The 11,526-nt window shown below is 48.5% G+C and overlaps 1 protein-coding gene across 1 annotated transcript; it reads right to left on the bottom strand.

Annotated features, from left to right (window-relative positions):
• Window positions 1–8,649: 8,649 nt before the first annotated feature.
• NOG (noggin) lies at window positions 8,650–10,451 on the bottom strand. Its single transcript, XM_082067163.1, has one exon. It carries the CDS (start codon window positions 9,919–9,921, stop codon window positions 9,250–9,252), a length of 672 nt encoding a protein of 223 aa, XP_081923289.1. The 5' UTR covers window positions 9,922–10,451; the 3' UTR covers window positions 8,650–9,249.
• Window positions 10,452–11,526: the final 1,075 nt, after the last annotated feature.

Genomic DNA, 11,526 nt, shown 5'->3' on the forward strand with positions numbered 1-11,526 from the left:
CAGCGGGACAGACGGACGGACCAGCACTCGGGTCACGTCTCCCAGAGCTCGGCTTGTTCAAAGTTGATGTCACCTAGCTGGCAGTGCACAGGCAAGACAACGCTGCTCAGAAATGGGAGGGTCAGCTTAGTGCTGTCCAGGTTTGGCTCCCGATACATTTGGCAAATGAGCTCCAGAAATTCACTTTCAAGACATAAATCCACAGGAAACCAGGTTTCACATGTTCCATGGCTTAATATATTATAAATATTGCAATTTCCCCTCAGTGTTCAAATTATTGTTTCCAATGAGCAACACAGCGGGTCACTGGAGGTTGCGGTAGTTGCTGTCCCAAACTCGAACATAGGAAGATACCCAGTACACTTGTAAAATACACATTAATAGATTGTCTTCCTTTCTGAAGGTCACTCTGTACAGAAAACAGAACCCTCCTACTGCTGCCAGCCAACAGTTTTCTTCAGGTCAAGTGGCAGCAGCTTCTGCACAGACACTAAAGATCCAGCAAGGTACTGACAGGGATTATTATACCAGATATTCTGCCTAACAGGGAAGTAACTTGTGCTCTGTCCCTCCATACTACTGCTTTACACTACAAGGTGACCAAAGGAGTCCTTTTAATTGCAGACTTTTAACTCTGGCAAAAGGGTGAAGGCTCTACTGGAATTTTCTCATGAAGCCCTCAACAGTGGGCAGTAGCAGCTTTAGAATACATTTATTTTACAGAAGAAAAAAGGGGTGATTAAAAAGCCTGTGTTTTGCTTTGTTTTTCTAGAAAGCTAAAGAAATTCCACAAAGCTAAACTTGCAAAAGAAAATGTGCAATTTGATAAATCATCTACGTTTGCTCAAAAATATTTTATCACAATATTATGGCCACCTTCAGGGAAAATATTATAACAGACAAAGAGAAATTTCATTGACAGGTAGTTACTGCACCAAAGGCAGTCAGACTTCAGGCATCAAGAAAAAGAGACTTCTGAAAAGACTTCATTTATTTTATAAGCAGATTAAGATCTTTGATCGGCATAAAATCAGTGTACAGAAGTCCCCAGGTTTATCCAGCCCATCCGAGGGGTTCTGGAGAGCCGCGCTCCTTCAGCACTGACAGCATCAGCCCCGCTGCTGGGAGGCAGGAGGGGAGCGAAGAGAGGGTAACGCTGCCCTGGCTCTACCTCCCCCATCCTCCTTTTTCCCTACAAATCTGCCCTGGCAGAAGATACAGCTTAGAATCTAATCATTTTGCTTTAAGATTTCTCTTTCCAGTGCGAGACTCATGACTTCAGAGAGAGCAGATTTGCAAATGGGATTTTCTGCAGCTCCTAAGGAAGTTGTGTACCTAAATCCCACCTTTTTAAAATGTGCATCTATTAGCTTTTCTTTGGCGGGGGAGGGGGGAGAAATTCTTACTATAACCAATTATAAAATTCACAGTATCAGATACAAACTTAAGCAGCAAGGCCACACTGGCTGCTTTTTCTGTGTGGCGTATCATCATTGTCTCCTACCCAGAACTGTGAATTTATGCAGCCAAAACTCAAACCATAGTGTTTTTTTCCCCAATAAGCGTCCGATTGTTGAACCAGTTGCCTAATCTCGGGCACCCAGGCCTGAAAATGTTAACCTTAACGTCTGTTGGCATCTCTCAGAAACTTACTAGTAAGAGGAACCTAGTCTGGCTGTCTGAAAAGTTTCATTCAGATTGCTTTAAATATTTTGTGGATGATTACAGTCTGAGCATTTGACTACATGCCACTTCATTAGACTTACTCATTTTTTTGTTCGTACCATAGATGGGAAATTAAAAATGATCTCTTTAAAAACTCTGATATTTAATTTCCCATAAGATATGAGAGATACTCAGGGCAGTGTCTGGAAAAAAATTAGGATAATAAGGTGTATAAATCTCTGCTTCATTTGAAACAACGCATAAAAGCCAACCCCACATTAATTTTTTTTCTGAAAGAACTTCAATAAGTTTTAAAGTAAGTGTTTCATTTACTGCCACATGCCACACATACATGGCAAACAGTTTATACAAACCACAACACTCAGCTGTTCCTGGTTAGGTGGAACAGCCCTCCCCGAACACCCAGGCTGCTCGCGGCTCCCTCGGGACTCCGGCACAGGGTGCCGAGCATTTCGGCCCGATCCGAGGGACACCCCAGCGATGTGTTTTACCGCGATCGGGTCCTTGTGCGGAGGTGCTGGTGGAGCTGAAGGTGAGTATGTGCTTCGGATTTTGTTGGCTCAGACCAGAACGCTCTGCACTTTTGAAGACTGCTTAAGCACAGCGTAACTATCTCTGACCTGGTGGTCCGGCCTTAATGCCTTCTTCATGGAGTTCTCAGTGAACTTTATTAGACTTTGCAGCTAACTAGAATACTCCACTGTGTATATACATGACATAAGATACGGATCCATTAAACTACGCGCTGAAAATGGACTCGTCACACCCTTCTGAAGACAATGGCCTACAAGCAAGACAGAGGAGCGATACCCGAGTGTTTCTAAGTCCAAGACAAAGATTTCTAATGTAGCACTGAGACTTATTTTAGGGCTTGACTAGAACTAAGACAGTGCGGCTTATTTACAAGACCTTCAAGGTTCAAGTCAATGACCTCATTTATTGTGCAAGTACTACCTACAAAACAAAGCTTTATCCACTTATTCCAAAAGGACATGATGAACTTGGAAGTCCACTCGGTTTTAAAAGATAGTATTTCAGCTTGTCTCACTGGTCTATAAAGTAACCCACTATGAATTTATGCATGCTTACAATAATATTTCTGTAGTATTTTTGAGTATTGTGTTGCTGTATGAAAGAAATAGAGTGCCCTTGGAGGAACAAATCTATGAAAAAAGCAAAAGAAAACGGACTAGATATGCACTATCTCTAAATGTCCAAAGCAAACCAGGAGGGGGAGTGAAAGAAAATTATTTTCTGTCCATTTTCCACTCACAGACAATATTATGAAGTGCTTGGAATACCAGAAGGTTCATTTTGAAACAGAGGAGTGATGTTTACACTGGCCTTTATATAAATATGTATTGGGTTGATGTACTTCTTTTTCCTAATACTTGAAGTTGAAATCAGTTTGTTTACTGCTGAGAAAAGGTGCTGGGGTTTTATTGCGCAGGTACACAGCAGCTTGGCAAGCAGATTCCATCAGCCCTTTCCACCCTTTGTTCAGAGAAATGCATGTTCAGAGCTGCATGACTGGGGTTCTGTGAAAGGGCAACCTCTACCCTGAGCCCCGGAAAGCTGCAATGCCTTAGCTAAAGCAGATCAACCCAGCCAGCAGCAGGTATTTCTGCTGGTAGGCATGAGATGAACTTACTGTCAAGAAATTTGCACTGTACAGCGCACCACACTCCTGATTAATGCAGCAGAGTATGGCCCTTGCATTTGCTCATCTTCCTCTACAGGACCACGGTTTTGCAAACAAGCCAGCTAATGAGTTGCCAGGTGTACATCAATATAAAGACAGTACTGTGCCAGAAGGAAAATACTATTAGTGTCGCATCTATACAAGGAACTATACTGGTTATATTCTCCTATATTAGCCCCTTACCAACAACACAGACAAAACTCCCCCAACAACAATGTACCCTTATTGCTACTAAATGCCAAACACAGATCAAACATCCTCATTCCCGTTTCATTTTGCTCTTCTGACGGAGAATCCTTGCAAGCATGTCAGTTCTGGTGGTGGCTTTGTGATCTGGATCCTGCATGGTAGGATCTATGCAGAGACCAACAACTCATTCTACACAGCCCACTATGCAGGCATCAGATGACTGTGGCTTTCAGTTACTACCTCTGGATTGAAGCCAGAAGCCTAGCGGTGAAAAGCTCTTTATACCATTACCAATCCCCCGAGCCACCCAGTCCTTCTCCATTGCATACAGGTTTTTAGTGTTGTGCCTTAAGATCTGTTCTGGTTCTGAGTAACGTTCTTTGTGATGGGGGTCTTGCCACTCCCCCTCTCATGAGGGGAAAAAAAAAATGAGGAGGGAGTGTGAAACCTATTTTCAAACTCTGTTATGGTTATCTGATGCAGCTAGTGCTCTTGGATTCTCTAAGGGAGAGACTTGGGTCCTGGGGAATGTCTGTCTCGGGTGAAGAGTAGGCTCCAGCCTGGTCAGTGCGGAGATCTGTGCGCCTTCAGTCAGCACCGTGGTGCTCAGCTCGGGGGTAGCTCTTGCACAGGAGCACCCACACGCTGCCAGGGCCTGTATCGGGAGGGTTGCGAAGCTTTCTGGGGTGGCTGCAGGCTGGCCGGGCCTCGGGGTACACACAGGCTGGGCTGGTCTTCAGTGTTGGCTCAGAATCGTGCTTAATGGCAGCATAAATACACCCCTGGAGATGGCAGAAGGTACAACCTGGGAGCCCCCAGAGCATCTGTTCTCAGCTGGTTTCCACCTAAACTACCCACCTAAAGAGTCAGAGGCTAAATCGCGCCAACTCTGCAGCTCCTGTCCTCCGGTTCAGCAGAGGAAAGTTACTTGGTGGGAGTTATACCCGTCCAGATTTCTCTTCCAGTGCCTTTTCCCTCAGACTCTTCAAAGAGCACATCACATGGAGCAGCTGCTTTGCCCCACAGAACCAGCTGCAGGGGACTTAACGGCGATACATTGGTACCCAGCCTTCGCAAGAGAAGGCTGCAAGCTGCTGATCCTGCACTAACACCTCTAAGGATTTAGAGTCTTTAATGCTGATCGCTGAATACTCCTGCTCCCCTCTGAACCAAGCGAATGCATTCATTCCCTTCCTTTTAACCATTGGAGCTTCTTGCTTGGTCTGGGAGCAAGGAAGAGGGAATGAAAGGGTCTCTTCACATCTGCTGTAGCTGCTCTGTGAAAAGAGCGCATTGAGGCGGGCGCTGCAGCCCTCGCGCGCAGTGAGGCTCCCGCAGGACGGGCCGGCACAGACACACTGCAGGGTCCTTGTGGGCACCGTGGCGGTTCCACTGCTGGGCCAGAGGGTCGTATCTATCCCTAGTGCGGATCTACCAGGTGGCAGCATTCCCCTGCCAACATACCTTTGGTTTGGCTTCCCTTGAAAGCGATGATGTTATATTATATGATGACATCATTATATTTATTTCAACTTTCAATGGAGATTCCTGGCAAATCTCCGAGCTGGAATATCTTCTTTTTAAGGCATCCAAGATCCAGATGACATGGTGCAGATTACCTTTGTATAACACAACCCAAGAGAGGTGAACTGCTGGGATTTTTTTTTAGCAGCTGTTGATGTTACTAAATTAAGATTACTTCTCTATTAAAACTACGGAAGAGGGAGAAGTTGTCCAGTATTTATACAAACACTGCTCCAATTTCTAGCTGTGGTTATTTTTGTGATGACTCCATCATGCTCTCATGCAATCCCAAGAATTCATCTTTGTAGTGGTATTTTGAAGAGGATAAGATGAATCAAATATATTTTTTCAGTGAATTATGCATGTGAGGACACAACACTTTCATTAGATGTCTAAGCAAGTTTTCCTAGTTGGCCTTTTTCTTCACACTATCTGGACTAATTTCTGAATGAGTTTATTACACTGTTTGGATAACTCGCTCCCATCTATTTTTTAATCCTTTTATCAACTGTGTTACTCTTAGCACTTTCAAATTAGCCAACAGCATCACAACTTTTGTTAAAAGTCACATGTTTTTCCCGATAAACAGAAGTATAACATACTGTTCTGCACTGGCAAATAAATGGCTGTGATGCTAAATCCAACACTATCGAGGAACCTCCCCTTGAACGCTGGGCCTTAACTTTACCAGATTTTGATTAAACACGTGTTATGAGAGAAAAAGAGATACTAGATAAAGACTAGTTATGCTGCCAAAGAAGGCAAAGTCCTGGACTCCCCATAAGGAACAGCAGCACTTAGGTGAAATGACTCAACTGAGGTTCTGCAGCCTATGGTGGAAGTAGAAATGAATTTAAATTTCCAATATTACACTTTAAGACGCTAAAATTGCAAAAGAAGAAACCGAAGAGTAAGTAAAAGCAAACTTTCAACCTTTCCCTTCTTATTTCTTCCCCACATTAGTCTCTGTGCCACTACAAAGATCAGCAAACAAAATTTGGCTGTGTTATGAATTGATTTCAATTTAAAAGAGCCATAATTCAATTTTGCTCTAAAAACATATTACAAAATCTAATCTTTAAAAGATTTGCATAGAAACATTCATCAGAAAGATATTTTATTTGTTTGGCTTGAAACACTTCCACTCCAAGCCAAACATTTCAACACTAGGGCAGGAGGAGCAGAAAGTGAACCTGACCAGAAACAACAGTGAAAACTACTGGTTTATTTTTGCTCTACCAGCTGACAAAATGTAGTTATTTATTTAAAAAAAAAAATAATAAAAATCATGGGCCTTGTGGAGGGTGAAACTTGATTTTTTTAACCCCAAATATTCTTGTCAATTTATCAGTAGCAGGGTGTTATTAGTTGAGAAAGCATGGATGGGCATATATCTTACTGATTACAATGACTAGCAGATTAACAGTAAGATATGGTGATAGATATTTAGACTATATTAACACCACACTTGCTTTACGCTCATATAACACCCACAAATACACACACATCTCTGCACACATAAAGGTTTAAAATCTTGGAGCAAATAGCCAGAGGTGGTTTCCACATGGAGTCTGTTTGCCTCATTGCTCGGATGAGATGGACAAATCACCGGTGAGTCCCCTCGCTAAGCAGTGGGAATATTACTTTAGTAAAGTTTGCTAATGGGGCAAAGGACCTTGTATTGTAATCCAATGACATTTTCAACCTTCGGAGAACTTTTGTTGACATTCCCGAGTCCCTGGCTGCCATCCCAGCATGAAATAGTTTCTGTTCACATAATTCTTGTGTTTACCAGTCATGAAAAACTCTTGCTTTTGGCTTTTTTTTTAAATAAACTTTTTTTTTTTTTTTTTTTTTTAGTGAAACTCGGTCTAAAAAAATATTGGCCCCAGGCACAGAAGGTTTTGCATAAATTCATATGTGATGAATGGCTGATTTTAATGTTATTTGGGTATTTGTCAGAACCTAACAAACATACATGGTAATGGTGGTCCATAAACTTAAACATCTCAATATCCCCTTTCTTCTAGAAATAAATTACGTTTGTTTGCTCTGCCTGGAGTCCTAAGGTAGCCGACATTAGGAATATTTTAAATGTGATCATCCATCCAGCATGTCTTTCAGGCGCCACGAAGATTAAATGAAAGAATCATAAGATGAAGGTCTTTAACTTTTAATCCTTTTACAATGAACCCTTAGATAGACGTGGGGGTAGGGTGCCTTCTATGTGAGTAATAATGCCTCTGTTCCTCTTCACTAGGTTAATGAATACCCTAAATGTCCCAAGATCTGATTTTTTTTCCCCCCCAAACTATTGAAATGAGAAGCAAAGAGACGGGTGGTAAAACGCACCGAAAGAGTGAGAGAGAGAATGAATATGCATTCGGAGATACGCGAACTAAACGTTAGAGAAAGCAGGGCTGGGTTGTGTCAATGAAAGACCCACGGGTTTGAAATAATTAGCATAGATTCCCTCAGAGCTCGGGAAAAAAAAAAAAAAAAGAAAAAGAAAGATTTTTGATTCCAAGATAAATAAGGAAAAGGCTTTTCTGCACTGTCAGGGAGCCTTTGGAGAGCACGTGGAGAGTTTGTTGTTGCAGTTGGTATCTATGAGATACAAACCGTCGGGTCTCCCGGCACGTAAAAGTCGAATACTTGCTTAATTGCGACGGGTCCTCACGGAGCCGCGGGCCGGTTCCGCGCCCCGGGGCCGTTCCCCACGGCCGCTGCCCCGCTCCGCGGAGCCGCCGGCGGAGCGCGGGGGCTGGCGCGGAGCCCCGCCGGCTGCCCCGGCCTGGGGGCGGGCAGCGCTGGAGCCGGCGCCCGGGGGGAGCGGGCGGAGCGGCGCCGCGGGCCCCGCGGAGGGCGGGCCGGGAGGGGCGGCGGCGGGACAGCGGCACCGGGACAGCGGCACCTCCGCGGGACACCGGCACCTTCGGGCTGCAGCGGGCGGGAGGGCGAGGAGCAGCCGGGGCTCCCAGGGAAAGGCGGCTGGAGGGGGCAGCGCGTCAGCGGAGAGATCGCCCGCGGCTGGCGGGAGCCCAAAGAGTTAACCGGGCTGCGAGGAGCGACTGTGGCGGGCAGGGAGGGTGTGCGAGGCTGTCATAGGATCAGGCTAATAACGTGTCTGCGCTGAAAACCCCCAAAGCCCAAGGGTCAAGTTTCAGCAGTGTCCCACCACAATGGTAGGTGTGAAAGACACGTGTCCCGTTGTAAATGAAATGTCAAGCGGTTACAAAAAAAAATCTCCACCCAGCTGCCACCGAGCGCGTTCCGGCTGCGCTTGGGGACAACGCGGGGCCGGGACCCCCCCGGCAGCCGCTCCGCGCCCGCCCCGCCCGCGGGGCCGCGTCCCCGGGGCGCTCCTGCGGTGTAGGTGCCAAAGCTTCCCATCTAACAGAGCGGTGAGCAGGTGCCCACCTCCCCCTGGCACCACGAAACGTCCTGCTGAGCGTGGAGAACGAGGAGGAGGGAGAAGAAAGCCCCCCCGAAGGCGGCCAAACCAAAAAGCAAACAGAATCCAAACGGCTCGTGTTTTAGTGGTTGACTTTAATTCTGCACTGCACTTTTACTACAAGGATATAAAGAATAAATAGCAGATACTCTTCATTTACATAGGATTAAGTCATTCAAACTGTTCTCTCTATTTACAATAACATTGTGCTCTAGGCGTTTATTCTTTTTTTTTAATTTTAAATCTAAAGTCCATAAGGAAAAAAGAAAAAACAACACACACACGCTTTCCGAATAATGGAAAATAGCTTTAAAACGCTTTCTTATCAAAAAGTTTGGTTTGTATTTTTTAATCCTTTTATTAAAAAACAAAAACAAACAGAAACAACAACAACAAAAAACTACTTCGCCAAAGCGAAGCAACTTCTCTCTGAATATAAATACAAAAAAAAAAAGATACATTAGCAACGATCAGGGTAATAGTCTTAAAAATACAGTAGACGCTGATTATTTCACGTATAATACTGACCTTTTAATAGTATATTAAACCGGTGCCATATATACACACAATATACATTCTCCTACACGTTACAGTGCATTACAACGTTAACCAGAAAGCAAATGTCTCTCATTTCTGTTGCAGCAAAGGTCCCCGTGAGTCCGCTGGAGAAGGGGCGAGGAGGTCAGTGCGAGCCCTAGCAGGAGCACTTGCACTCCGCGATGATGGGGTACTGGATGGGTATCCATGTGCACCTCTGCCCCCCCCGGCGCTGGCACCTCCACCTCAGGATCGTTAAATGCACGGACTTGGCAGGTTTGCAAACCATGCCTTCTGGGACTGAACAAGACCTTTTACTGTAGCAGCTGCCCACTTTCACATACCGGGGCCAAAAGCGGCTGCCGAGATCGTTCCACGTGTATAGGACAGGGCAGAAGGTCTGGGACCAGAGCCACATCTGCAGCTTCCTGCGCAGCTTCTTGCTCAGCCTGTGCTTCTTGCCCGGCTGCAGCCCGTCGTAAAACTCCAGCCCTTTGATTTCGCTGGGCATCGCTCCCGAGGGTCTCTGCCTGAGCAGCAAGTCCAGCTCGGCTAGATCGTCCACGCCGAGCCGGTCCTCGGGCAAGGAAACAGCCATAAAGTTAGGGTCGAAGTGTCCGCCCATGAGGTTCCTTAGCAAGGTCTCGTTAAGATCCTTCTCCTTGGGGTCAAAGATAGGGTCCGGGTGCTCGATTAGATCCACCAAGGGCAGGTTGTCGCTGGGAGCCGGTCGGATGTGCAGATAGTGCTGGCAGGCGCCTTGCTCTAGCCGGAGACCCAGCAGAACCACCAAGGCGTATATAGTCACAAGGCACTGGGAATGATCCATCCTTGGGAGACCGGTGGGGGGGGGAAGTGGGGGGCTGGGTTCACCAAACAGCAGGGGAAGAAGGTGCAAGCAAATACATCAGAAAACTTGTACGGGGATATCCAGAATAGCTTGTATTTAAGGGGGATCACCTCCACTCCCCGCACCACCAGCAAAGACAGCCCCCTAATAAGCCCGGAGAACAAACCCCCTGCAATCACTCTCTCTTGCAGGCTTCTCTATAAAATTTCTCCTGGTGGAGCCGCTCCAAAATTCTGTTGCTGCTGCTGCTTCTTTTCACCCTCCCCAGGAAAGGGAGATGCCTCTTTTTGTTGCAAATTCTGCTTGCTGCTGCTGCTCCTCGTTGTCTGCCCGTGCGTATGGAAGAAGTTGCTGCCGATTCTTCCTCCCCGCTCCTCTCCGCCGTTTGCAAAGCAGCCTCCTCAGCAGCAACAGCAGCCACGCACGTTGGCACCAGTTTGTCTGCTTTGCAAGGACCCAAAGCCTTTAAATTTCCTGCACTTTCAGCTTCATCTCCATGGAAACCACAGACTCTCTTCTAACCCACCCCACCCCCCTTAAAAAAAAAAAAAAACCCACACACACAACACAACCCCCACTCCCACAAAAGTCCAGGCGAGCGCGGCTCCCCCGAACCACCCCGCAGACACCCTCTGCTGGGGAAGGCTGAGGCGGGAGCCTCCGCTGCCTCCCCCCGCCTTCCGCACGCCGCCGCTCACGGGAGCCCGCCGCGCCTCGGGAGATGCTGCTCTGGCCGGGGCAGCCGCGCCGCTCCGCTCCGCCCGCCTCGGGGAACGCTCCTTCGGCCGCCGGCGACGGCTCCTCGCTCGGCCTCGCCCCGCAGCGCCGGTCACCCCATGGGCGCAGCCCGCTCCGCGGCGGAGCGCGGCCTCTCCCGCTCTCCCGGCGCAGGAGCGCGGCCCGGCCGCCCGCGGTGCGCACGGTTCCGCGCTGGCTCTGCCGCCGCTGCCTGCGCCCTCCTGCCCCGGCCGGCGCTCCCCGGCCGCTGGGGGCTGCCTGCCCGGCTCGGCACATGGGCCCGCGATGCGCTGCCCGGCGGCGGGGCCGCCGCAGACATCTCTGCCCGCTCCCAGCCGCGGCCCCGGCGCCGTGCGGCCGCCGCCTTCCCGGGCGGAGCGAGCCCTCTGCTGGCGGCGCCGCGCCGGCCGGGCCGGAACAGAACCGGGGGCTGCCCGTGGGCGGGCGGTGGGCACGGGGAGAGCGAGAGGCGGTGGGAAGCCAGCGCGTCTGTCGCGGTTTGAGGGGAATCGGAGAAGCCCCTGGAATAAGCTTCCCGGGCTGTGGCGACGAGCGCGAGCAGAAGCAACGGCGTGCAAAACCTGCGGGTGGGAGGGGGTGGCTCCCGCGGACACTGTTCAGACCTCCGGGGCTACCGCCGAGCGAGACCGTCCGTACGGAGCGGGAGATCGGCCGGGAGCAGCCCGGAGGCTCCGCTCCCGCTGCGGGCTGCCCCGGCGGGCTGGGAGCCGCCGCGCTCCTCTGAGCACGCACTTGGCGTTCTGGTGCGGAGCTCTCAGACTTCTCCATCAGAAACACCATTTCCAGTTATACCCCAAATCCATACAGAAAGGAGGGAAAGCCTAC

The sequence above is a fragment of the Streptopelia decaocto genome, assembly GCF_964273445.1.
Source record: "Streptopelia decaocto genome assembly, chromosome: 16".
Lineage (NCBI taxonomy): Eukaryota > Metazoa > Chordata > Aves > Columbiformes > Columbidae > Streptopelia > Streptopelia decaocto.

Coding starts and splice junctions, on each gene's coding strand:
- NOG (XM_082067163.1), bottom strand. CDS start 9,921: ATGGATCATTCCCAGTGCCTTGTGACTATATACGCCTTGGTGGTTCTG.